Source organism: Tachysurus fulvidraco, chromosome 10, assembly GCF_022655615.1.
Source record: "Tachysurus fulvidraco isolate hzauxx_2018 chromosome 10, HZAU_PFXX_2.0, whole genome shotgun sequence".
NCBI classification, from domain to species: Eukaryota; Metazoa; Chordata; class Actinopteri; order Siluriformes; family Bagridae; genus Tachysurus; species Tachysurus fulvidraco.
In genome coordinates, this window is record NC_062527.1 from 12465098 (window position 1) to 12492021 (window position 26924).

A 26924-nucleotide genomic window follows, 5' to 3' on the forward strand; every position below is an offset into this window, starting at 1 on the left:
AACACTTACCTTTTTTAGTAATTTAGTTTTTAGTTCAGCCTGTTTATGTTTCTTAGTTAATTGTTTTTCAAATATTGATAGTTCAAATTTGTATGAAAACCTATAGGGTCAGAGATATTGCTAAGGAATCTGTTAAGAATATTAGGACTATTAAAAAATAATAATTTTGAACAAGAAGGTGGATATTTTGACGCTGGGTCACAATACAAACTGAACTACACTCTGCCACTAGAGGGCATCAGAGGTATTAATGGATGCAATGCAGAGATATTAATAAACAGATAATAATGGTGCAGTATATCAGAAGATATTTCGTTTGGTAAAAGATTAATAAAGTATAACAATAATATCAGCAAGAGTACACATGCAAACCAGGTTATTGACCAGAAGTACAAAGCTAAAATTGTAATGCTATGTGTGCTTTTCCATGCATAATTCATTCACAGGTACAGCTTTGAGATACAGACAGAATAGGCACAATAGACAAGGTTTAGTGTCTTGTCTTTCCACCCGGTGGGAAGGTTAGTGCAAAGAAACCTGTAACATTTTGCCTCATAGGTTTATTCATCGCCTGTTTTCAGCACCATGGTCAGATCCAGCATGAACAAACATTGACCATATGCCACAGTAAATCTGTAACTCATCCATCATTTCAGCGCTGCTCACCTTTTCCGGTGGACGAGGGAGTGTTTATAGCAACAGACATAATGTAGTTAAGCTTTTGAGCTTTTACGCGCACGTTACAAGTTTGTTTTTGGTATAAACGTGGAGTTTCTCTATTAGGATGATTTCCCGCTACAGACCGGTATGTATGCTGTTACTGTTAGATTTTAATAGAGTTTAAATGTGAGTAAGGAAAAGCTAAACATTGTGTTTGAGATCAATCCAAAGTTTTAAGTGTCAGTAACCGAGTGTAAATGTCACAAGCTGCTCTGAGTACATTTGCGTCATTTGGCTGGCTTATAATTGAGAAAGAAAAAAAAAACACTGAAGAGACAAAGGTCTCTATACTGGCTTAAGTGTAGAACAGTGGCATGACCATGCTGATATTTGAAGTCACAACCTTATAGTCTGTAGCTCAGTGCCTTAAGCACTGGGCCACAACCTTTGCATTAAATTGTGTGTATTTAGTGTATTTAATTGTTTTAACTGGACGATCATCTGTGCTGGAGATAGAAGTTAGCTGAATTCATTTGTAAAGTTATAGTTATATGGATGAGTGCTTATGGGAAGAGAATTGGGCTTCAGTGATGCACTGCCAACAGATCAGATAATCAATTTTGCACACCAGGGCAGGATTGCTTTCCTCACCATGCTTCATTAAAGACTAGTGTATGTGTGTCTGTGTGAAACAATGACACAGAGAGAAACCCTGAGTGAGGTTCACAACCAACAAAAGAAAGTAGTTACAGATAGCATTCCAGATATTCAGGATGCTTCAGCTGCTCACAGAGTTTATAAATGACTCACAGTCAATCCTTCACCTTTGAACTTTAATTCCCTCTGCAGCCTAATAAAGTTACTGCCAGAATGACATAGAGGTCATCAGCCACCTCACTCTGACACACAGGGTCGTCAGAGATAATGGGTAATGCGTAAAAGAAATCAAAGGGTATCCTTCTGGGATTTCTATTGTTGCACCGTTAATTTACCCATAAGGAGTTATAAGGAAGAGTATAGTTTAATTATAAAAGTAGCAGTTGCCTAAGGTCTTAATCTGATGACCAAGAAACATTAACAGCCTACTGTACTACATAAAATGTGGCAGAGGATTGAAACTGGGAAGATTAGCCTATGAAAATGTAAACTCTGGAAGTTCTTTACTACAATGTGAGAAGAACTTCACTGGACACTGAAAAAAAACTGTTCTGTCTTAAAAATCACTGATGCTATTGATTGATATTATGTGATGATTATGTGCTGCAGGTATGTGTAGTCTAAAGTTATCGCTCATATGCTCCAACTGACTTAAAGCCTCATGCCGTTTGTAAATATGCTAACCATGACAAGACGCAGGAGACTATCATTATACAGACCATGTCTTCGCTCTGACATTCCTTTTCATTCATTTCATTTTCTTAATTTCGTTATAAATAACCTTGAAGCTGCATTCTGAATATGAATATTTATTCAATGTCAAATCCATGCCTGTTTTGCAGAAATGACTGCTCCAAGCATAAAATAGACCTAACATTGCAAAACAAGGTCAGTCTCTTAAAAATGTAGGTTACAGGGAGAGATTACTGGACTATATCACTCAATCCTACTAAAAAAATATTGAGCTAGGGATCAAAGCTGTGTTGCTGTTGCCAAACGAATAAAGCAGCATTAGCAGCAAATGCCATTCATTCACTGAATGAGTCATCCCTAACACAGTACATTGTGTGTATGTGCCTGTACCATGTGTGTGTGTCTGTGTGTGTGTGTTTGTGTGTGTGCGTGTGTGTGTGTGTATGTGTGTGTGTGTGTGTGTGTGTACATATGTGTATTTATATGTTACCAGGCACCTCCTTCCTGCTATCCTGCTATTTATACAGCTGCCTGATAGTCATGCCACTTTGTGTTAGTGTGTATCTGTAGGAATAGTGGTTCCCATGCATATTTTTTAGGTGCAGGACAGGAATTGACATGAAAGACACAAGGAATGTGTGTGCCCATGCACTGATTTCTGCATGGATCAGGTTAGATATACACAGACTGTAGAAATGTACTATTAATTGGAATGAACTGTATAAACTGTTTATGGTTTAACATATTTGGTAAATCTATTTCATCTTACAAAAACATTTGAGAACATACAATTTGCTATATATCAACATAGCCTCAATAAAACCCATTGTTTTTAATTATGCTTTATGGAATTACACATAATCCATGCATTTTTGGAGTTAAATGGAATTATGCATTATGAAATTATGTGGACCAGTCATATAAGGATTGCCAGTGTGGCGCTTTTTAGGTTGCATTCTGTGTGTCCTACTTACCCAGCTCAGGAAGGGTCCATAGAGATTTGTGTAATACTTGTTTAATTTGCAGATACGATTTTTTTTTTTTGTATGGCTTTCTTTTAAAACTGACAATCTTGGTTGATTTGTCATGCCTGACACGTAGCGCATGATGTGTGAACTGTTTTATGATGCTGGTGCTATGTGCTCTCCCTCCCCCTCTCCTTTAGCACATGCTCTCTCTCTCTCTCTCTCTCTCTCTCTCTCTCTCTCTCTCTCTCTCTCTCTCTCTCTCTCTCTCTCTCTCTCTCTCAGTCTCCCTCTCCCTCTCTGTCTTTCTCTCTCCCTCACACTCTCTCACTGCCTCCTTCTAACCAGCCCTCCTTGTCATGTGAGCACAGACAGATGCACACGCTCGAAGAGCACAGCACAGATATCCTCACAAGGTCAGCTTTGAGCTCTAATTGAAAGGAGCTGAGACCTGAGACATTTCTTTGTCCTTCTCAACAAATGTGCATGTGCATCCATTTTTTTTTGCACTGGGCTTGAGCAGTTATTAAAGGGATGTATTTGAGCTGTTCAGATGCCTGGGAATCCGATGCAGGAATGCCTCAGTGTGTATGCAGACCGTGAACTTACCTGCTCTCTGCTCTCCACCTGCAACAAGGATGTAACAGCCTACAGATAAGATACGACACCTCCTGAGCATTTCTCCTTTTGTCCTCCCCCTCTCCCTCTGGTTCTCTTTTCCCTCTCTTTCCTCTGCTACTTCTGCAGAGCCCAGGCTCCACCATGTCCTTGTCTTTCTGTGGCAACGAGAACAACTCTGTCGCCTACAATGTGGACCATGGCGTGCTCAATAATGGATGCTTTCTCGATGCCCTTTCTGTGGTGCCCCATGTCTTCCTGCTCTTCATCACATTCCCTATCCTCTTCATTGGTAAGTATCTCAGAAGAATGTGTAACAACCTTCAGGCAACCTTCTGGTATAAATCTATTTTAGTAATGCAGAATATTTGTGCTGTATTTCCAAAGGCATGCTTCAAATGTTGTCTCTAGAATTAAAACACTTAGACCCCTATGTGGGCCAAAGGTAATAAGAAGTGTGAAAGTATTTTTGTAGAAATGTAAACATGTAGACAAGGCATGAATGGTCTTTAACTGTGGGTTTTGAGGTACTTAATGTGAATGCATCAATGTGTGGGGCTTAGTTACAGTCTTGCTTTTAACTATAGCATGCATGGCATAGCATTATAGCTTCATACTGATCCATTGTCTTAGTCTTAAGATCAGAAATAATCAGTATAGCTCTCAGATTTTCAGAAATCAGTGCCACAACCCAGCCAGACTAGGTTTTCTGTATCAATGTATTATAAGCTAACTATAATTATTAACAAATAATTCATATAAAGTAATTCAGATGAGGTGGAATTGTGATTAGATGAAATGAGATGACAAAGGAAACTCTTAGAGCCTGGTAAGGCATGAGACAGAGAAGTTTGAGTTACACACATGGTCAAAGTGAAGCTGTAGGCCATGAATTACTCTCTCTAGAATTAAACTCATCTCTTCACTTGGGAATGAAATAGACTTCCAATTACCATAATGTTATTGGCAGGTAAGTGGCCTTGGCAATAGAGTAAAGCATTGGCGCTCTATTCAAACATTACCAATCTAGTCAGCAGCCAAAACAAAGTGAGCAATGAAGCTTTGTTCTTCAGAGGAGTATCTGGCTGTGATAAAGCAAAGTGACAGATGTTGTGCCCCAGTGTCTGCGTAATCCTAGCGTTAATATGCTAGAAAGTCTGCAAATTGCAAAATGCTATACCAGTAGGGAATCAATGCCCTGTGTATATATTTGTAGGTTGGGGCAGCCAGAGCTCGAAGGTTCACATCCATCACAGTACATGGCTTCATTTCCCTGGACACAACCTGCGCTGGATCCTCACCTTCATCCTTCTGTTTGTGCTGGTGTGTCAGATTGCAGAGGGCATTGTTTCTGATGGGTGGGTTTTAACTCCTGACCTCCTGATTACAGTAAAAGAAATTTAGCATAAATCTGTAAGGATATGTTTGGAAAAAATCTATTGAGACCAATAAACAACAATATTGACTACTCTGTCCCTTAAAGGTAATCCCCATGCACCCACTTTAAATTAATTCCACTAAAGCTCTTCAGCATCAATCAGTGTTTTCTTTCAAATGTAGGAGATCATATTGAGAAACACCAGTTTGTGAGGTTAAGCACATGCTAGACTTAAAATCTACATTCATTTTAAAATTTTTATTTTAAAGGTTTATGTGGATGTGGAATTAGCTGTTACTATAGAAACTGTGTTAAAATAAATCTGTGATTTGGCTTGCAGTCAGAACTACCGTCAGAATTAATTGGCACCTTCTGAACAATCATAGTCAAGAATTGAACAGTGGTCTGGTGTGAACTCTTTTAACCCCTGTATATCTCTTTAAATCTTTTTTTCTGTCTTTACCACAGGTTTACACAATCTCTTCATCTACATCTCTATATGCCTGCATGCCTGGCTTTCATGGCTGCAATCACTTCAATAATCTACTACCACAACATAGAGACCTCCAATTTTCCCAAGTTGTTGCTAGGTACATACTTTGTTGACACTACAATCATACACTCGTTGAAGCAAAAGAAAAAAAAACTCTTTATTGACTATTCTCATTTGGTGCATGGTCAGTTTCATAGGCTGTTGGTTTGAACTTATTGGACATGAGTAATGAGCACCTAATTATTAACCCTTTTGGCCAGGGTTCAGCAACAGAGTAAGAAATGCCATCAATTTCTGTAAATTGTAAGAGATGATATGGTTAGAGTTATTAATCGCAGTAAAACAATACAATCATTTTCCTGTGAATAGGTGCTGTGGTGAGGATAACAGATTTGAGCAAATTCACAGTGCGGCTTCTCCAGTAACCATGAACACACTGGATATTTAAAATTATTAGATAAACTTTACAATAAATGGTTTTCCATTCTGAGATATCCTTTTAACTGTATGCACATGAGCAAGCCCTGGACTATCTGGATAATATTTGGACCAGATGTGCAATTTGCTACCTGTGAAAATCCCCTATCATACATTTAAGTCAGTATATGTAGAACATTTATCAGTACATTATCATATCTGCACAATGTGTGGATAGTGCATGTCTTTCATATCATGCATATAACGCCACAAAATGTGTGAGATATGGCCCTAATCCAACAGACCAAAGAGCATCTGGAGAGCTCTCATGCTGTATGCACCAAGTGGGAGGTATTAAATGGGTTTAAATATTATGCTTGGTTATCATCCACTCATCATATTCAATTGTTTGAAGAGTTATTTTCATAGCTAAAATTGATTAGAAAAAAGCAGTAATTAATATTTATGCTATAATCTGTTCACAGCATTACTTATTTATTGGATTTTGGCATTTATCACTAAGACCATCAAGTTTGCCAAGTACACCGAGCATGGAATTGGTATGAGACAGTTGCGCTATTGCTTGACCGGCCTCCTTGTCATACTCTATGGCCTGCTACTGACTGTAGAGATCAACGTCATACTGGGGCGGGTAAGTACTTTGCCATATTGTGTGGTGTTGTAAAGAAGTTGTTTTGAGGCATAATGGCTTGACATTGAATGAATGCTTATTAGAAAGTCTTAATGCACTAGGTCTCTTTTTATGTTAAACTATTATGCATGTACACATGAAAATTCTGATTAGAAACAAAAAAAATAATTCTTCTTCAAAGGCATCTTAATTTTATTTCACAAGAGCCTTCTCAAGCTCTGCTAATATCGTGTTACAGATTTGTTATAAAAGCATGTTTATATCAGTTTATAACAGTTTGGTCTACAAAGAAATCAGCCTGTGTATGCGAAATGTGTGTGTTTTTTGGCTGATATAGCTTTTATTGGTTTTAAAAAAAAAAAAAAAAAAAAAAAAAAAAAACCCTAAGGATAGATAGATAGATAAGGACTGAGTTTATTTGAGAAGCAATTTTTTGTTTATTTTATATATAATATTTGCCTATTCTCACATTCCGACATTCAGAGGAAAAATTCTAGTCTTAGATTCTCTAAAATAAGGGAAAATATAAATTATATGGGCCAGTAAGCACAAGAATAGTCCTCTGTTTACCTGTCAGTCCTGTTTTTCACACTAGAATTCAGGGGTGTCTTTCTTAGACAGCACACCAGTCTTTTGAGGATACAGATTTAGAGGGGCCACTTAAGGCAAGGGCTGGATTTGTGGTCTGAATATGAAAACAACTAGCTCTATAGTGCCCATGATTGTTGCCTCTCTCTCTCTCTCTCTCTCTCTCTCTCTCTCTCTCTCTCTCTCTCTCTCTCTCTCTCTCTCTCTCTCTCTCTCTCTCTCTCTCTCTTTCTCAGCCTCCCACTCCCTCTCTCTTGTTCTAATATACTGTCTAATATACTTTATACTTTAATAATTAAAATATATTATTAAATAATTTAAATTATATAATATTATTAAATAATTTATATACTTATACACTGGTGGGAAAAAGTGTTTGCCCCCTTCCTGATTTTTTAAATTTTTTTGCACGTTTGTCACACTGTAATGTTTCAGATGAAACAAATTTAATACAGTGCGGTAGAGGAATTTTGGTCAACTCATCTTTGCAGAATTGTTGTAATTCAGCCACATTGGAGGGTTTTCGGGCATGAACCACCTTTTAAATGTCAGGAAGGAGACCAACATTTTTTTCATATCACTGTATATATATATGTGTGTGTGTGTGTGTGTGTGTGTGTGTGTGTGTGTGTGTGTGTGTGTGTGTGTGTGTGTGTGTGTGTGTGTGTGTGTGTGTGTGTGCGTGTGTGCATGTGTGTGTGTTTATATGAATTTCTTTTATCTCTCCCCAGTGTATATTTCAAAGCGTAAGTTTATTCCAGTCAGCTAGACATTGTCTGTGTTTACACAGAAATTGTAGTCCTTGTGCATCTGTGTCCTCTGAGCTCAATCTAACCTTTTGGCTTTTATCAACATCCCATTTTTCCACATCGGCTCCCGGGACTCTCTCAGATTTCCCCCCATGATTGCACATTGCACTGTTAAGTAAAGGCTTCTCCTTAAGTCTTTTCTCAAGTAAACCTCCTAATAACATCATCTGTCATTGATGATGCACTGAAAGCTCCTTCCTGAATCTCAGTATTGCAGATGTAATCACAGGATTTGTTGTAAGTTATTACAGCGTTTGTGCTGAAGAATAGAGATGTAGGAAAAAATGTATATACATACTGTATATGCCACTTCAGCAATACATACTTCCTCTGACTAAAATAAATAATGCTTATGCCAGTTAGAGTAGTTTTTTTACAGGGGTGTTACTGGTATTACATTTAAAGATAGATATGTGGACATAGCTGCATCACAGAAATAATTGACAGTGGAAGGTCCTCATAAAGAATCTGTGTTTAATGGGTCATATCATAGCCAACCAGCCTAAACATAATCTACTGGCACAGTCCAAGCAAGAGTAGGTCAATTACAGAAATGACATCTGCTTAAAAATTGTATGATCCTCTGCCAGTGTATAACCTTTTAACTTCTGAATGCTGCTAGCTAAAATCAGTGATGCACACCAGAAAAGCAGACAATGGAGTCGTTTGATGATAGAGGGCTTCTATCTAATGGTATCATCTTTTTCCTCTTTCGGCTCCTTTTATTTCTTGGTGTCTTTCATATCAACAGTATCACAGGTTTGTCTAGTAACAGCACAGGGAAAATAAACCTGCTGATGTCATAGGAACATCTGTGCTTTGTTTTATTATCACTGATGGTTTGGTTTGCTGGTGGTATGCATAGTTTAATAGACATTGTTTATGCTGCCTTTAGACACTCTCGGAAGCTGTTTGCTCTTCTGTCAAACACTTATATTTTAAAGAAGATTTGTGTAATGTTGCATAATTTGAATATACACACAACTGCAATTCTGGTGGCTGATTAGATATTTAATCACTTCAGACTTTTGTGTTTGTGTTTGTTCCAGCATGTTTTTTCTTATTTGTCTTGTGCTACATACTGATGCTCTTTTTTTTTTGGCTTTGTGTATACAGCGATATATGTGCTTTGCCAATCCCACTGAGGTAAAGCCTCCTGAAGACCTGCAGGACCTGGGTGTGCGCTTTCTGCAGCCATTCGTCAATCTACTGTCTAAGGGTACTTACTGGTGGATGAATACTTTTATCACCTCCGCTCACAGGCGCCCCATTGACCTGAAGGTCATCGGCAAACTGCCCATTGCCATGAGGGCACTCACTAATTATCTGAAACTGCGCAGAGCCTTTGAAGCTCAGAAGGTACCACAGCTGCTGCATGTACTGTATGTCTGTCATCAATATTGAGGTTTATTAGGAGGATTGAAATTGAAAGGGCCAGTTGCTTACGTATGTCTTTGATATTGGTAATATATCTTTGATATCAGATGGTTCTGAGAGTTCACACTATAAGCTACAAGCTGCGTGTATGAGTCATGATTGGAGGTTTTTATTTTCCACTTGCACTTTCTTCCGGTGGCTGGGAGAAACAAGGATGTTCCACTGTGAATGCCTTGACATTTTGACCCTCTATGGGGTGAAAGCACTCTATCACTGTCTTTTCATGGGAATGAGGAAGGCTGTGTGTGTATGTTTGTGTTAGTTTCTATGTGAGGGAACTGCAGGTAAATAAATGTGGCTGTGGTAATGCGTCACTGCTCACATGCTTTAGGAGTAACGTGATACGAGTCACGTTCCCGACACTCCCCTCCCATTTTATTTATTTATTTGCTTTTATAAATAAGTAAAATATTTGCATAAATTCATTTAAATTAATATTATAGAGTATTGGCAATAAATTATTCAGTAACAACAATGAAATAAATGGTATTGTTCATACATATATGTTTGAATATTTGTATAAAAAGAATATACAAAAACCTAGGGAAGAAAACATATTTTGAGAGCATTTATAAATTATGATAAAGAATGTATAAAATGGCAGTAACTAATTTTATTACTATGTAAAAAATTTGTGGAACAATATGTTTGTAGAAGCAGTTTGCTTATTTGTATGGTGGTACAACAGCACCACAATTTTTTATAGAATAATATATTGATAAAAAATATTAGAATAGATTTTGACTGACTTATTAATTAATTTGTATTTTTATGTGACTTTAATAATGATGACATCTAGAATAATGAGACTATTATTCTGCATTACAATACTGCACTGTAATATTTTTTTGAGACAGCAGAGAAGTAAGGGTTGAATTATATAATTTATTATTAATGCATAGTAATACTTTCTTATCCTTATCTTTTATCCATGCTGCAGTGGTATATATGGATAAACTTATAAATATATATATACATGTACTGCATTACTTCAAAATAATAAATTATGCTTTACTCATAAAACACCTTTACACTGTAGAAGCATTTTGCACTTGTCAGAGCTCATCTAGACTTTGTGTTTCGGTACAGCTCAGTGTGAAGGTCTTCTGGGATTGCATTTTGGTTGTTTCATTTTCTTTGTCCTCTTGTTCTGGTCATTCTCTGTTAAAGAGGCCCGATGGCTTCCAGCCGCAGGGACCTCAGTGGATATGGAGGGCACTACGAGAGGCCTTTGGAAAGCCCTTGATTCTGAGCATTACCTTCCGTTTCCTGGCTGACCTGCTGGGTTTTGCTGGACCATTGTGCATTTCGGGTATTGTGCACCACATCAGCAAGAAGAACCACACCATCCAGGCACCGGTAAGAGCTTCTGAACTGTATGTTCTTCAGATTGGCACACAATAGCCTTACTTACACATACTTATTTACTTACACATACATTATTAATCAGTGTATTTCAGTGCTGCTAATTGGCCCTTTTCTTACTGAATAACCATTTCATATTTCCTTTGCTGATTGCCCTGGTGCTGACTTCAGGGTCAAGCAACCCCCATCTTTGAGAGGGTCTTTGTAAGGTTGATTAGATTGCTGTGCCTGCTCTCTTCTGCATTTCACTGCCAGGACATTCTTATCCATCTTCATCAAATATTTACTGGATGAATCGAATGGTGGCAGGCTCTCAGATTTCCACCTGTTCATGCATCCAATATAATATCATGATTTATCTAACACATTAATAATCACTTTCAATGTCTTCACAAAGGTTATGGCTCCTGGAACTGTGATGTTCTGGGATTTTGCACAGTATACATCGTTATCTCCCACTGCTCACCCATACAATTGCTGTAACAGACAAAAATAATTAGGTACATTACAATAATGTTTAGCACTAGAACTACCTTGAACAATTAGAAAAATGACTCCGGCAGAGATACACCAAATGTGATTACTGCATTTTGTGAAGAACACAGGTAAGGGTTTGTAAGGGTTTTATGCTCATATGCTTTTGTCTGGTGAGACATTGCAAAACAACACAGATCTGAATTATTAACAGCGCTATTTCATAATTCACATGTGGTTACTACTGGTGTCCCCTCTGCAATTGACCTCAACTTCCTTTGATTGTTTGATTATGTCTAGAGGTGGCATTTTTTTTACATGGAACCTTTGTTAAAGATCATATTTTGCATTTGAACTAAACTGAAGTTAAATCAATTTGCAGACAAAGGCATTGGCTAATTCTCTGGAAATCCCCATTTTCTCATATTAAGTACATCCTGCTATTTGAAGGGAATAACTAAGGGATAAATATTTTGTTTATGAAAAGTGTGTTTACATTTATTAACGTGACTAGATCTGCTTACGAAAAAGTCTGACTAGTGCATTGTACATGTGTAGATTACTTTGTGGGAAATAGTCCTTTGTGCTGTATCTCCTGCAGACTTTCTTTTCTTAGCTGTACTGCAGAATAAATATAGAGTGCATTAATTTATTTTAATTGAAGATTACTTGTAATGATCACTTTTCATTAATTACATTAATAGTTATTTTGCTGAATCTGTGTTTGAGTAGAAAGGCTATCAACAGGATGCTTTCGTAAAGCGTTAGTGGAACCAGTTCTCTGATGTTGCATTCAACCCGAGATGTTTTTTTTTATCTTTTGTTTCAGGCACAATTATTGGGGGTCTATTTCATCTCCTCACAGGAGTTTCTCGCTAATGCCTACGTACTGGCTGTGTTGCTGTTCTTTGCTCTGCTTCTGCAGAGGACGTTTCTACAAGCCTCTTATTACTCAGCCATACAAACTGGCATCAACCTTAGGGGAGCCATCCAGGTATATACAGTTGTGTGTACATGCAATACATCCACTAGATGAAATAATATATATGGTAATATTTCATACACTATATGCTTTGATGCACTTTTCTAGTAATGCTAGCAGTGTAATGGCCTACATGTTTATGCAAAGGTTTGGGCACCCTTGGGCAAATCCCTGGGCAAGACTTTTATTGATTTTTGAGGTGGAAAAAGTAAACACCTTGGCAGCACGTTATTTTTGACAATTTTCTGCAAATGTTAATCCATGCTTATATTATACAGTATGTGATAAATGTTAACAATGAAAACGAAAAATAAATAAATAAATAAATAAATATTTGTAATATTTTGCGAAATATTCTACTGACATCTTTTATGCACTGCATGATCTACAAACAGATTTTCGATGCTATTTAAGTCCAGACTCTCCAAATTCCAAAAGCTCCAGCTTGACTGGCTGTATTACATTTGCTTCTAGAATTTGTTGATTTTAACTGAAATTCATTCTTCCATCTGTCTGTGCAATGTTTCCTGTCCCACTGGTTGGTACAAAACCCCAAAGCATTATACATCCACCCACATGTGTAACAGTTCACAAGATGCTCTTTTCATGAAATATTGCTTCTTTTGTAATACCATTGGTAACCATGGTCAAAGTTTCATTGCTTTTATTAGTCCACTGCAACTGTTTCCAAAATATAACTCACTTATCTTGATGCTGTTTTGAAGCGTCAGATGTTGCCTTTTGTGATTAATTTGGCAGTAAGTCATTCTTCTGATGGCTCTTTCTTGTACGTCATGTTTGTGCACTCATTGCTGAATTGTAACTTTAATGTCAGCTAAATCCTTCCAATCTACCTTTGCTGTCATATGGTGGTTTTGCTTTGTGTTTCTGGCCAAATATATAAGCTCTTCTACCTGGAGGTTTTCTTACATCTTGCTTGGATTTGACTGCCATACAGTGGAAATTGTCTTTATGAAGCACTTTACTATCTTTAAAAAACTTGCTCTTCTTTGTAGACATAAATTAGCTTAATTTTTATCATCGTCATTCAACTTCTTAGAGGAGCTTATGGTTGTTGAGTTTTAGAAGAATAGGTAATTGTTGCACCCTGGAACTGTCATCAGCTAATAATTTCTAATTGCAAATCTTGACCTTTTAATTACATTCAGAGACTATATATATATATACTTAGTGGATGGAATAGTTCAAAACTTATTTGACTTTCCTGCCTTTTTGGTCTTGTCCTTGGCAGACTAAGATTTATAACAAGATCATGCGCCTGTGCACCTCAAACATGTCTATGGGAGAGATGACTGTGGGCCAGATCTGCAATCTGGTAGCCATAGACACCAACCAGCTGATGTGGTTCTTCTTCCTGTGTCCCAACCTGTGGGCCATGCCTGTACAGGTATGTATGTAACAGTATAGCAAAAGAATTGCTTAAATGAAACATTTCTTGCTTTTCATTGAGTGATTATTATTATTGTGTCATATCATGCACTGCAGAATCTTAATATACCCTGTCAGGAGCACTGAATGTACTTTTCTTTGCCATTTTTCTACAGTGTTTTTTCATTATACATTACATTTTGATTTTGTTTGCTTCAAAGTTGGCACATAAAACTTTCACAGAGGTTAAGGCATTACCCTCACTAATAAATCACTGCTCTGTAGTAGACACTGGGCTCTTACTCATTTTCTGCACACAGTTGAAACAAGCCTGCAGTTATATATTTAAATATATTATAGTTAAATATTAATGTGTCCCAAGTGTTGCCTTTGTTTCTGTCAATAAACATATTTTAGAACTGTTTTTTTTTTATTTATGTTGCCAGTGAAAGATGTTTGAACAGCATATACTGTATTTTATCAAACTTTAAAATTTGTAAATCTAGCCAAGGAATAGATAAATTGATAAATATTGACTCTTGTTTTTACATGATTAGTTAACTGTAAGATTTTAGAATATAACTAGTTATTTTATAAATTTGATACTATTTTGACAATAAAACATATTTTTTTATTAATTTTTATATTATATCTATCTAGCCCTGTCTGTGAATCTATTGTTTATAGGCTTAAGATGTTTGCCTCCAAATGCACTTGTTTAGTCCCATTAGGATCTGAAAGTAATAAATTCCAGTAATAAATTACACAAATATTTAGCTTTCCTTATTTAAATGCTATTCTGAATCATTTGTTTTTTTTTTCTGTGGTTTTCCTGTATTTGATGTCTAACACACTTACAAACATAGATGTTAGTCAAAAGGTTTATATGTGTTCATTTTTATTCATCCTTATGATGCATATTTGTAAGCAGTTTAGTCTATTTTCTAGGCAGTGTTGAGCATTATCTTTGTTCTCCAGTCTACTGGACTGCTTTTAAGACAACACACTTATCAGAGAGCTCCTGCTGACTCATTCCTCTCTTACAGCATTGGACTGATACTCTTATCGCTTCTATACTAAGTGCCTCAGTCAGATAGTTGACTTGGAGCCTTTCATAAATGTTATTACCTTTATCAATTTAAAATAGTAACATCACATCAATAATGACGAATTCATCCCAATAGTTTAATGAAATATCATTCAGAACCTTCCTTAACATTTCTTGAATGTTGCTCACAGCTACTTCCCTTGAGGTTAAATAGAGTTGAATTGCCAAATACAACAGCAACACATTTTGGTTTATAGTCGTGCCCTCAAAGGCCCTTTAACCATCAAATGCAATTTCTTCTAATCTGGTTTCTGCTTCTCCTCCACTGAGGTCTGGCAATGAAGAGTCACTGTATGCTCTTTATAATTTGAGTATAATTGTGTAAATGTCTTACAATTTCCTCTGATTAAGCAATTACATTAAAATTGATGTAGTATATAGTTAGGTCTTACCTCCTACTTTTACAACAAGTGACTGCTGATTTGTTCTGGAAAACAAAGTTGATTTTTAAATATACATTCCAGACACAGTCATTGTTTACAAATGAAATGTTCTATCTTGTGCATTTAGAGATTTGTCAGTGTTTAAGGCGTTGGGCTATTTATTGGAAGGGTGTGCTTTTAAATCCTTGCATTGTCTGTCTGCTGAAATGAGGTCTCTCAGCAAGCAAGGTTCTTAATTCCTTTATAAGCCAAGTGAATAAATGTAAAAGTGATGAATTCTTATTTTGAATCTTTATCTAATATGGTTGTATATTTAAGTTGTAGAAGTTACAGCAAAGTTTGAGTAGGTACAGTACCAATGATGTCAGGCAGAGGGGTACAGTGGCTTGGTAGTTAGCACCTCCAGGGTTGTGCATGTTCTCCCCATACATGTTTGCATGTTCTGGGGTTTCATCTGGGTGGTTTCCACTGCCAAGACATGTACTGTAGACTGATCTCCATCTCTGTCCATAGTCTGTGCCCTGTGATGGGTTGGCACCTCAGCTTGTGCCCTGAGTCCCTTGTGATAGGCTCCAGGTTGACACTGTGTACATGGTACATAAAATGGATGGATGGATGGATGGATGACATGGACCAAAATGTTCAGAATCCAGAAACATACAGTAAATGCATGTATTGATATTTATAATGTATTTATAAAGTACATTCAAATACCTTCTTGGTGTATACCCATGTCCCCATACCACTTCTTTGGAAAGCCCTTGATTCTGAGCATTACCTTCCGTTATTACCTACAGGTCCATGCCTGGATCTGTAATGGAAAACCTGTAGCTGCTGGTGTAAGGACAATCTGGCATTTTATAAAGAGAGATTTGAGTTCTACAGTCATTTTGGCTGAGCTTTTTCTGGGCCCATGAGTGCCATACCACCTGCTGCAACATAATAGCCTTTTCTAACTAGCTGTCATTTATTCATTTATTAGTGCGGCATTGCAAAAAATACTCCAGGGACTTGTGGGCTGGTGATAATGAAAGGAGTGGGTTGTGTTCTACAATTCATCCTAGTCATTAAGTCTTTTACTGTGCTTTCTAGATAAAGAATGCATGGAAGTGAATTTTTAAAGCTGAATGAAAAAAGAATTTGTAACACTTTTAAGGTTGTATTTTAAGATTCAGTAATAAATTATTCATAATTACGAACATGCAGCTCTCTCCAGTCTTTGTATTAAGTATTAGTAATACCATTGATTAATGCTATCAACTCCAGTCCTAAGTAAAAACTGATTTTGAGAAGCAGGAAATCGTGTTTTCTTGTTTAATTAGTTATATTTTTAAATATTTATCTAATCAAACTAGGGAACCATTGGAAAATCTATACAATTATAGAAATTCATTATATATAAACATTATACAATAATTATTACTTACTTGTAAAAGTGTGTCAGAGTCAGTGGTGGATTCTGGGAGGTGTAGTCCAGGAGAGCTAGTATTCAGGAGACGCTTCTCGGTGTTGGTGTTCGGTGGGCGTGGGAGGTGCGCTGACCGCGACAAAGTGATAGGTACACAACACTGTTTTAAGTAGTTATCATTACTTGCTTGTAATTTATTTATTACTAAACCTTAAGGTACTTGTAATGTATTTCCTCACTGGTGTCCTCTGCCAGCCATTATCTCAAATAAAATAATATGCACAAGAACAATATGTATGTATGGTCTAATACTGTGCTTTCTTCCATTGTACAGCAGTTTTCTGGGGGGGAACAATTAGATCAGTCTCTGGGGTATCATTTGAAAGCAATGAAAAACTGCATCACGTTTTACTTTTACTTTATTTTAGAAATGCTACAAATACAGTATCTGTTCAATTCGAGTAGTAATCTCACTAATTATCCTTTTTTCATAATCAAATATATCAGAAATATTGTGTATTGTCTTGAAATGATTGAATATTTTCCAAATAAAGACTGAAAAGAAAACAAAATTGCTGAATTAGATTCTTCTACTCTGTTTTAGATTATAGTGGGGGTGATTCTGCTCTACTACCTTCTGGGAATAAGTGCCTTGATTGGGGCAACAATTATTGCCCTACTCGCCCCTGTGCAGTACTTTGTGGCTACTAAATTGTCCCAAACACAAAAAAACACCTTGGTGAGTTATCCCTACTAAGCTGTCCAATTGCTGTCCTGTAAATAGAAGAAATAATGAAGAAATAATGAATAAATTCAAATATATATATATATATATATATATATATATATATATATATATATATATATATATATATATATATTATAGTGTTAGATTTTGTTTTTATTTTTAACTTGTTATTTGTACAGAATTAGTTGTCATGTTACAGTATGATATTTATAATGATTATGACAGATAAGCAGTATACATAATGCACACACTTCTGGGAAGTTTTACTCCCACGCCACATTTCCAGACTGCGTTGGTGTTTATTTGTCCTGTACAAGCTGCTTGTAGATAATAAGTATGCTGTGTGCTTAAAAAATGTATGGAACATGTGCATAAGACATTTCTACATGCTGTATTATAGAGATGTAAAAGGTCAAATATTTAAATCTGGCCAGCTCAAATCTTTTATCAGGTTTTAGCTTATGTTACATGCACATAAAGACAACAACATTTACAAGTATGAGCCCAGCTTCAATGCTGTCCCTGTAGGAGTATTCCAGTGAGCGGCTGAAGAAAACCAACGAGCTTTTGCGTGGTATCAAGCTGCTGAAGCTCTACTCGTGGGAGCACATCTTCTGTTCCAGTGTGGAGGAGACCAGGGGAAAAGAGCTGACCAGCCTGCAGGCCTTTGCTCTCTACACCTCCATATCTAGTGAGAAGTTTTCTACTGCAAATCCTACACATATGCAGGCAAAATTGAAAACACAACCTCACTGATATTTGTATTATTTTTCAGTATTTATGAATGCCGCTATACCAATTGCAGCAGTTCTTACTGTAAGTATGACTCTCCAGAAAGTGCTGAACACTGCTGAACACTTTAATGTTTCAAATTGGTTAATTACTGAACTTTGTAACACATGCAAAAATAAACAAGTGAGAAAACATTGCTGTGCTATAAGAGGAATAAAACAGTCAATGACTGTTGACTGTAAAGAGTCATTGAATCTTTAAAGTACTGTATTGTGCTACAATACACTACATTTATAATGCATTGTGAAACAGCCTCTGGCGTATCATCTGATAGTAGTGAAAAAACATTTTTGTTTTATGTTATTTACAAATTATAAAATACATTTTAGTTGCAGGCATACAAACAGACTTTTAAAATGAAAACTGCAGTCATTGTAGTTGCAATATGTGTGTGTGTGTGCGTGTGTGTGCGTGTGTGTGCGTGTGTGTGTGTGTGTGTGTGTGTGTGTGTGTGTGTGTGTGTGTGTGTGTGTGTGTGTGTGTGTGTGTGTGTGTGTGTGTGTTTACAGACATTTGTGGTGCACGTTCACCTGTCTGATGATGCAGATCTCTCCCCAGCAGTAGCGTTTGCGTCACTTTCCCTTTTCCACATCTTGGTCACACCTCTCTTCCTCCTGTCCAGTGTGGTTCGTTCCACAGTCAAAGCCCTTGTCAGGTTAGTCACTGACTGAAAAGATCATATTTTGCTTCTATAGCTGTCCATGATGAATCTTTTTTCTGTGTTCCAAGTGCAAGCTATAAACATGTAGCAACATGATTCCAGAGGAATCTGTTTGGTTCTACATCTGTCTGTGAGGAAAATGGATGTGCTTTTAAAATATCAGGTTGTAATAGAAGTGTCTATTCATCCAAGAAATGTCTATCCGAAACATTTACCTCTGCACATGTATTGTACCGAAAAAAGTAATTTTGTTCTTATTCTACCAATAATAAGAAGCAATTTGTAGAAATTCTACCATAATAGAAGCTCTGAGGCAGTATACAGGGAGCTAGTGTAGTGTAAAAGGAAATGGTCTTCCAATAAATTCTTTTTTGCACTGCTGAACATGCTTTGCTGAGTGCTAAACATGCATTGCTTTGAGGCCACCGGCTTGCTCTAAAGAAAGAAATAGAAACTTAAAGCGACACCTCATAAAATCAGAACATGGTTAGATCATAAGTGCTATATTAGTAGCACACGGTTGCTGTTTTGAGGAAAGAAATCACCCAGTTTGTGCGTCAGTGAGTGCATTTTATATATTTCATTTGAAAAGGACTTAAACTGAATCATTTAATGATCAAAAGTTTCTGCTGCACACTGTGAAGACCGTTTTTCCTTTAGGGGTGCAGGAAAGCCAAAAAAATATTTTTTAGATGTTTGGTATATTTGATACCTCTGGAAAGTTCATTAAAGACTACATCTGTAAAGCTGACAACTGAATTGAACTGAATCATTGAAACTAAACAAAGAAGTAAAAACATGTAAGAACATCTTCTTAGACTATGGATTCATGGGGATTTACTTTGTTTCTCTTAATGTAGGTTTACTTGAGAGAAATGTTCATGATGCCCCATTAAGAGCTTTGAATCCAAATGCTTTTGAAATATCTCCTAAATCAATTGTCCTTCTTTTACTCATCAGCCGAATAAAATAATGATAGTATTAATTTTTTTTTTTTTTGCCTTATTCTCTGCTTAACATGTCGGTTGTGCTATGAAATATGTTATTAATTATAATAAAATTTGCTGACAGTAAGAGGTAATTGTACTGTTGAACTGTAGTTCCTACATGGGCAAGATATTTCACACTGTGATAAATACCTAAGACAGGACATGTGATGTACTGCTGAGTAACTAGACATGTTCTATATGACTGGCTTGTATAGGATAGCAACACATTAATTCTCCTAAATATTTTTTTTTATTAGTGTGCAGAAGCTAAGTGAGTTCTTCTCCAGTGATGAGATCGGAGAAGAGCAAGAGCCTAAGGCCACCATTCCAACCATCTCCACCAACCACAGCAATTATCAAGCACTTGTGAGGAGACACTCTGATTCTTTGCTTGTCCTTCATTCTTAAATGATACGTAACAGTTTAAAAGACTCAGAGTAGTCCTTGGTGTGTCTAAATGCCTTATTTGTGTTCGTAGCCACTGAAAGTTGTGAATCGTAAGCATCCAGTGAGAGAGGAGTGGAACAGCTTTGGGCTACAGAATGAGCAGTGTATCGAAACAGCTGCAGTGGAGGATGAAGATATCTGCATCAAAGTAAGATACAATGAGCCAGAGGGTGTTGAGTCAATATTCATGAAACATTTCTTTTCAGTGATATAAACGTCCACATAAATGCCTTCATGTAGAACTATATTTGATTAGCCAATAAATTACCTGATTTATGTCAACAGTTTATGTGGTGAAATCTGACTTACAGTATATACATAATCAATAGTTTTATTTGATAGTAAATTGACAGTAAACCACCCATAAATATACTATGGACAATCATACAGTATGGATTTAATGAAAACTCAAGTTCACAATTTGTCATAACACAGTCATTACTTTTGCATTGCATGTCACTTTACTGTTCTGGACTACTTATGAATTATACATGTTTGGTGACAGCTCAGTCTTGTCCATTCTTTGAATAAAATTATATTGCTTTTGCATTTTGATTTAACATATTATTAAATATATGAAATATTTTATATTGCAAATGCATCACTTCTCATGATGTAGTTTGGGGTGTGTTTCCATGACAACACTGTATAATAACACAAACTTTCACATTTGGCGCATTAGATTTTTGCAACCAGCATTTTTCAGCTTTGAATTTGGGTTAGGATTACGTTTTGCAAAAGCAATCCTTCTAATTGAAAAATTAAATAGCGGTATTTTAGTTGGAGTTGGGAATTTCCACATTATGTGAATATAATGAATTTTGACCTTTGCTTGTGCATCTGCTAAAATTCATCCTCCCTATTATCTATAGGAATAAGAATGGCTATATAGCATGTATGTACCTGGTATCTGAAAAATGTTTTTAAAAAAATACATGTACACCTTTAAATAAAGTAGTAATATCCCCTCTAGTGCAAATCAAATGAAGATTCTTTTTTGTTGTTGTTGAATTTACTTGCCAATTTGTCTAATGTGGATCATTTATTGCTCAATACTGTGTGAAAGCGGCAGACTGTTGAAAATTTCTTTAAAAGCTCAAAATTGATGCTACTAAATATGGTGTGTTACCACATTGATGTATGGTTGAAGTTAAAAACTGGTAGCATTATAAAATTAAACGTTCATCAGTTGCAAAATAGAATGAATAACCCACTAAAATTAATGTATTACATCCTTTGTATAACTGTATAATATTACAGATGTATTTTGGAATTGAGAGCAATTTTTAATTGTTCTACAATTGTTTGACAGATAAGCAATGGCTATTTCAGCTGGACTGAGGGAGCACCCACACTTTTCAACGTGAACATAAAGATTCCATTCGGTGAGTCTCCAAAAATGTCTGTAAAATTGCAGTACAGCAGGATATTGGGTGAAATGTATGTTCTCCTTCCTTATTTATGTGTGTGTATGTGTATGTGTGTGTGTGTGTGTGTGTGTGTGTGTGTGTGTGTGTGTGTGTGTGTGTGTGTGTGTGTGTGTGTGTGTGTGTGCTTGTGTGCGTGCGTGTGTGTGTGTGTGTGGGCACACGCATGGGTGTGTGTGTTTGTGTGTGTGCATGTGGATGTGTGCATGTGGGGAGGGGTGGGTGGATGTGTGTGTGCGTACGCTTTTGTGCATTTGGATGTGTGTGTGTGTGTGTGTGTGTGTGTGTGTGTGTGTGTGTGTGTGTGTGTGTGTGTGTGTGTGTGTGTGTGTGTGTGTGTGTGTGTGTGTGTGTGTGTGTGTGTGTGTGTGTGTGTGTGTGTGCATGTGTGTGTGTGCGTGTGTGGATATGTGTGTGCATGTGTGGATATGTGTGTGCGTGTGTGTGCGTGTGTGCGTGTGTGCGTTCGTGTGTGTGCGTGTGTGTGCGTGTGTGTACGTGTGCGTGTGTGTTTGTGTTTCTCCCCAGGTCAGCTGACTATGATAGTGGGTCAGGTGGGTTGTGGAAAATCTTCTCTGCTACTAGCTGCACTGGGAGAGATGCAGAAGATCTCTGGCACTGTGACATGGAACAGGTACATGAGCAGCGCATAACGCCTATCAAGCACAACTTGCATTTGTAATCAACATTTATTTCATCCTTTTGCCATTTTGCCTATTTTTGTTACTGTCCTTCTCAAACATGGTGAACAGGGCTGCTTTTTGTCTTTACTGTAGAATACACTGAGAATAGAAAGGTAGGTTTTATATCATCAAAATCCACAGAGCTAGGATAATTGAAAAGCTGGAATCGATGGATCTGTGTCCCAGACGGAGTCTGATTCATTCAGTTGATTTGTTTACACAGTAAATGGAAATGAGAAATTGTGTATGCAATCCTGTTTGCAATATTGTATTATTTCCAGTACAGCTACCTAATCCTGACATTTTAGGTGATAAATTTGCTGATATTTTATTTTGCAGATGTCTGCAAAACACCAGCTACTGTAAATATGATTAGACTGCAAAAAAGTATCTAGTGAAAATGTATAGCTTATAATGTAATATGAACCCCATCTACTATACCGCATTATGATATGATTTTGCAGGCAGTAGAAACATTTCACCTCTGAACTGCTCTTCCTCTTGAACTGACTGAATTCAGCTAATGGCCTAAAAATATACAAAAGCTTTTTATTTATAGAAGAGCTCATAGCTTTATTATTTAATTGGCCATTATATATATAATATAATAACTACTCACATGGTGAAAGCTAAAATTTACAGTATTTACAGTTTGGAGCCATCTTCAGAAAAATAGAACTATTCAGATGCTGTTAATAGATCTATTTACTGATGCAATAATTTGTATTTGTAAAAATTTTCTTTCCTCTCATTACAGTATTCCGAAGCTGGATTCAGAGGGAGATGAAAGGTACACATCTTGCATGAAATGAATTAATAAATGTTTTTGTTTGTTTTATTGGCATGGGGTTTAATTCCTGTGAACATTATAGTATGAAATTGCTGCACCCTGATAGAAAACCTCCCGTGTGTTTAAATGCATATGTATTTGAGCATTATGCTCTACAGTACGTTTCTCTCTGGAGGTTTCTGGAGGGTTGTAATCTTCTCTCTGTGATTGCATCTGCTGGTCTATGTACTGTAATATCCTGACTAAGTCCCAGTTCTAGTCCCACTCAAGCAGTGTGTGCTCAGCTGTAGTCTTTCTCCCTCCTCCTCCTCTCCTGTCTCTTCAGCAATACAATATGAGCTCTTAGAAAAGCTGGACTGGTAATGCACCTAAGACTTTAGAAAATTATTTTCTAAGCAATTTTGCCCTCTATAGATGTATTTGTGGGAGCCTTGGAATGTCCTTTAAATTGTGAAATTGGAGATTTAATGTACTGAAAGCTGATAGCTTTTTCTGAACTGATTTCTTTCATGGATCTCAAGTAGAAGTACAGTTGTAGCATTTTAAAACATTAGTATTTTTTATTTAAAGATTCTATTTGACCAGCATCTGATGGGTTCATTCATTTGTGGTTCATTCATTAAGATGCATTAATTAGTTCTTTTATAAACTCATGAAACTTTTATTACTACTAACATGACCTTGCTCAAAGATTTTATATAGTATTTATGTAGTATTGATATAAAGTGTTCCAGATGGCATAAGCACTGGCAAAGAGCTTTGAAAATACAATGCTAGGTTCTTTATTCATGATGTCTTCTGTGACCCTAACCTGAGACTGCACTCATCCTCTTTCAGAAAGTAGTGTGTGTGTGTGTGTGTGTGTGTGTGTGTGTGTGTGTGTGTGTGTGTGTGTGTGTGTGTGTGTGTGCGTGCGTGCGTGCGTGCGTGCGTGCGTGCGTGCGTGCGTTCGTGTGTGTGTGTGTGTGTGTGTGTGTGTGTGTGTGTGCTTTTCACAAGCAAGTGTTTTGCCTTTATAAACTAAGCTGGGACAAAAGCCAAGGGCATACAGATTGTGTTACTATTGGCTGCTTTCTGGCTGTATGTCATTTTAAGGCTCCAGAGCTTCCAAACAAGGACACAAGGAGCTAACCTTACCTGATCTCAGATTTTAGCTCATCAAGCACCTACATTTTCTAGATTTTGCTTTAGAATAAATTAATATGAACAATATACAGTACACGTCTTTCTGAAAAGGAAAGTAATTTTCACATTATTAATTTTACATTAATCACATTACTCGCCTTATTAATGATTCACTTAATGAAATTGTGGCATAATGATTGTGTGTGTGTGTGTGTGTGTGTGTGTGTGTGTGTGTGTGTGTGTGTGTGTGTGTGTGTGTGTGTGTGTGTGTGTGTGTGTGTGTGTGTGTGTGTGTGTGTGTGTGTGTGCGTGCGTGCTTATGTTTACAGTCCAGATGCATCTGGTGATGAAGATTTCCGGTATGTATACATACACTCTCACAGATAAACATCGGGAAAAAAATGTATAAATAATATGTGATTTTATTTATAGTGAAGAGTATCAGCTAAAGATGTAGATTCGAAAGGGAGTTCTTCCATTGTAATTTGATGTATTGACTGACAAAAACTTGGTATTTGTTTTTGGCTGTAATTTATTAAAAAAAATAAATAAATTTAAAAAAAAACTAAAAAAAAAAAAAACTACTGCCATCCCATCCAATGTGTGTCGTCATGCTCAGTATTCCAAGGATCTATCACAAGGACATGAACAGGACAAAGCTATTACTGAAGATGAATCAGTCAATCAATTAATCAAATAATCGATCAGTCACTCAATCACATAATTTGTGAAAAATATCCTAAATTTAAAAAATAAAAATAAAATAAAAATCTTTAGTGCTCACATTTGGCATTAAGAAGTTTGCCCCTCGTCCTGAATTGAAAACCTACACCACTGGCATCAGTAAAATGAAAATATGACAAGTATTCATAAAGCATCACCACTAAGTCTAATCTGCATTAAGGTATGGTAAACAGTATTGAATGATAGTCCCATTGCAGCAGATCTCTATCGCTCTCTCTGTCTCTAACAGAAAAAGAGGTGCTGTTGCATATGCTTCCCAGAAGCCCTGGCTTCTAAATGCTTCTGTGGTTGAGAACATCACATTTGAGATGCCTCTGATCAAACAAAGGTAAAAATTAATCTCTTGTGTCAGTCAGTTCTTTTATATGTTCCAATGTTGCCGGTGCAATCTATCATTTACCCTCCTGAGATTTTATAGCTCACAAAGTCACGTTAACATTTCTAGTATGTTGGTATTTGAATGCTATTAGTGATGCCTGTGTATTTTGTCCTGTAGATCTGAGACCGGACTCAGTATCACGCATATTAAAGTGACAACCATATGTTGCTGTTTATCCCTGTTAGCAGGTTTTGCTCTTATCAGTCCTCCAAATGGCATTTTTAAAAGACTCGTTCAGGTTTATTATGGTGCTGTCCCTAGCCTGCGTTTTTAATGGTCTGTCAATCAAAATACATTAAGCATCTTCCGGCCTTCTGTTACTGTGGTGAAATTAAGCTAAAAGGACCAGTGTTTATCATCTCTTTCCTTCTGTCTCTTTTCCTCTTTCTCTGTCAGTCTGTCTCTCTTTATTATTCAGTATACTGTAGGTGACTCATTTCCTGTTCATTTGTAAAGTGCTTTAACAATCATGCAATCATGGTTCAGAATTGCACCTGCCCCCTTCCCTCTCTCTTGCTCTTTTGTTAAATATGCTGCCTGGGTGCACTTAAAAGATGTGAAAAATCTATCACCCAAAGTAAAAAAAAAAAAAAAAGTAAACGAACATTCAACCAGACTAAAGAAACAGGAGTCATTTAAATAATTTTCATGTTATTTTCACCAGTCTAGTGCTAGTGAATTTTCATGTGTTTTTATCATTATTATATCTCATTTTATTATATTTTAATAATAAGATGGAACATTTCATGTAACTCATCAGTCAACTAAATGTTGAAGAAAATAAAAATGAATTTCTTTGAATCGATGTTGAGTATAAAGCAGTACTGAGTGTGTTGTCTGTACAGGTATAAGACAGTGACTGAGGCATGCTCCCTGCAGCCTGATATTGACATCCTACCACAGGGGGACCAGACGGAAATTGGTGAAAGGGTGAGTGTGATATTTATCACAACACTCTCTTACACTATCATAGTAGACCATGAAACTTTAGACCTAATACAAACATTTATTTTCAAACACAAAATGCAATGTACAAATACAATATTGTTGCATGTTGCCTCATGTTGTGTGAAAGCTTTATACATGGTACTGTATACATGGTACTGTATATATTGTGTGGTAACATAAAATTTACAGGGGGCCATGTGTGGATTCTCACTCACTCAATCTTTTGCTCTCCCTTTTCCTCTATTTATCTCTGCTGTATGAGTACAAAAGTGGCTCACAAATATCTGAGTTAACTGCCACTGGCCCACTCACAGAGCACTAAAGTAATCATGAAAAGAAGCCTTTGCCCTCATGAGCCTCCTTGGACAATACTTGACAGAAAAACTGCAATTACAGCTGTAAATCTTCTTGTATTTGTCTGTATCAGCAATGTACATCTGGATCCTGATAGTTTTTTCCGTATTTTATTTTTTTGCGAAATTGTTCAAATACTGCCATATTTGGAAAAGGCTATTGGTCAGCAGCAATTTTTATGCCTTGCCACAGAAATAGGTTTATTCAATATTGACTTTCTTCTTTGGACTCTTTTACAAAGGTCAGCTTTGTGTAGCAGTCAGACAATTGTTATCATTTGAACAGTTTCTCGTATCTGAACCACGAAGCTCTCCATCACATTTGAAAAATGCAGTTATAAAATGTCAGTAAATGCTCGACT

The 26924-nt window shown here is 36.6% G+C and overlaps 1 protein-coding gene across 3 annotated transcripts in view; it reads left to right on the forward strand.

Annotated features, from left to right (window-relative positions):
* Nucleotides 1-686: 686 nt before the first annotated feature.
* abcc8 (ATP-binding cassette, sub-family C (CFTR/MRP), member 8) overlaps nucleotides 687-26924 on the forward strand; it is a 43861-nt gene continuing 17623 nt past the window's right edge. For all 3 annotated transcript variants that reach the window (XM_047819925.1, XM_047819926.1, XM_027173504.2), the window contains exons 1-21: nucleotides 687-805; nucleotides 3723-3885; nucleotides 4810-4951; nucleotides 5440-5561; nucleotides 6367-6533; nucleotides 9047-9289; nucleotides 10538-10726; nucleotides 12036-12200; nucleotides 13441-13596; nucleotides 17081-17215; nucleotides 17753-17915; nucleotides 18000-18040; nucleotides 18526-18671; nucleotides 19924-20032; nucleotides 20145-20261; nucleotides 21426-21498; nucleotides 22069-22174; nucleotides 22981-23013; nucleotides 24468-24497; nucleotides 25112-25210; nucleotides 26107-26191. In XM_047819925.1, the coding sequence (XP_047675881.1) occupies nucleotides 785-805; nucleotides 3723-3885; nucleotides 4810-4951; nucleotides 5440-5561; nucleotides 6367-6533; nucleotides 9047-9289; nucleotides 10538-10726; nucleotides 12036-12200; nucleotides 13441-13596; nucleotides 17081-17215; nucleotides 17753-17915; nucleotides 18000-18040; nucleotides 18526-18671; nucleotides 19924-20032; nucleotides 20145-20261; nucleotides 21426-21498; nucleotides 22069-22174; nucleotides 22981-23013; nucleotides 24468-24497; nucleotides 25112-25210; nucleotides 26107-26191 (2505 nt within the window). In that variant the 5' untranslated portion in view covers nucleotides 687-784. The remainder of the gene's footprint in view (nucleotides 806-3722; nucleotides 3886-4809; nucleotides 4952-5439; nucleotides 5562-6366; nucleotides 6534-9046; nucleotides 9290-10537; nucleotides 10727-12035; nucleotides 12201-13440; nucleotides 13597-17080; nucleotides 17216-17752; nucleotides 17916-17999; nucleotides 18041-18525; nucleotides 18672-19923; nucleotides 20033-20144; nucleotides 20262-21425; nucleotides 21499-22068; nucleotides 22175-22980; nucleotides 23014-24467; nucleotides 24498-25111; nucleotides 25211-26106; nucleotides 26192-26924) is intronic.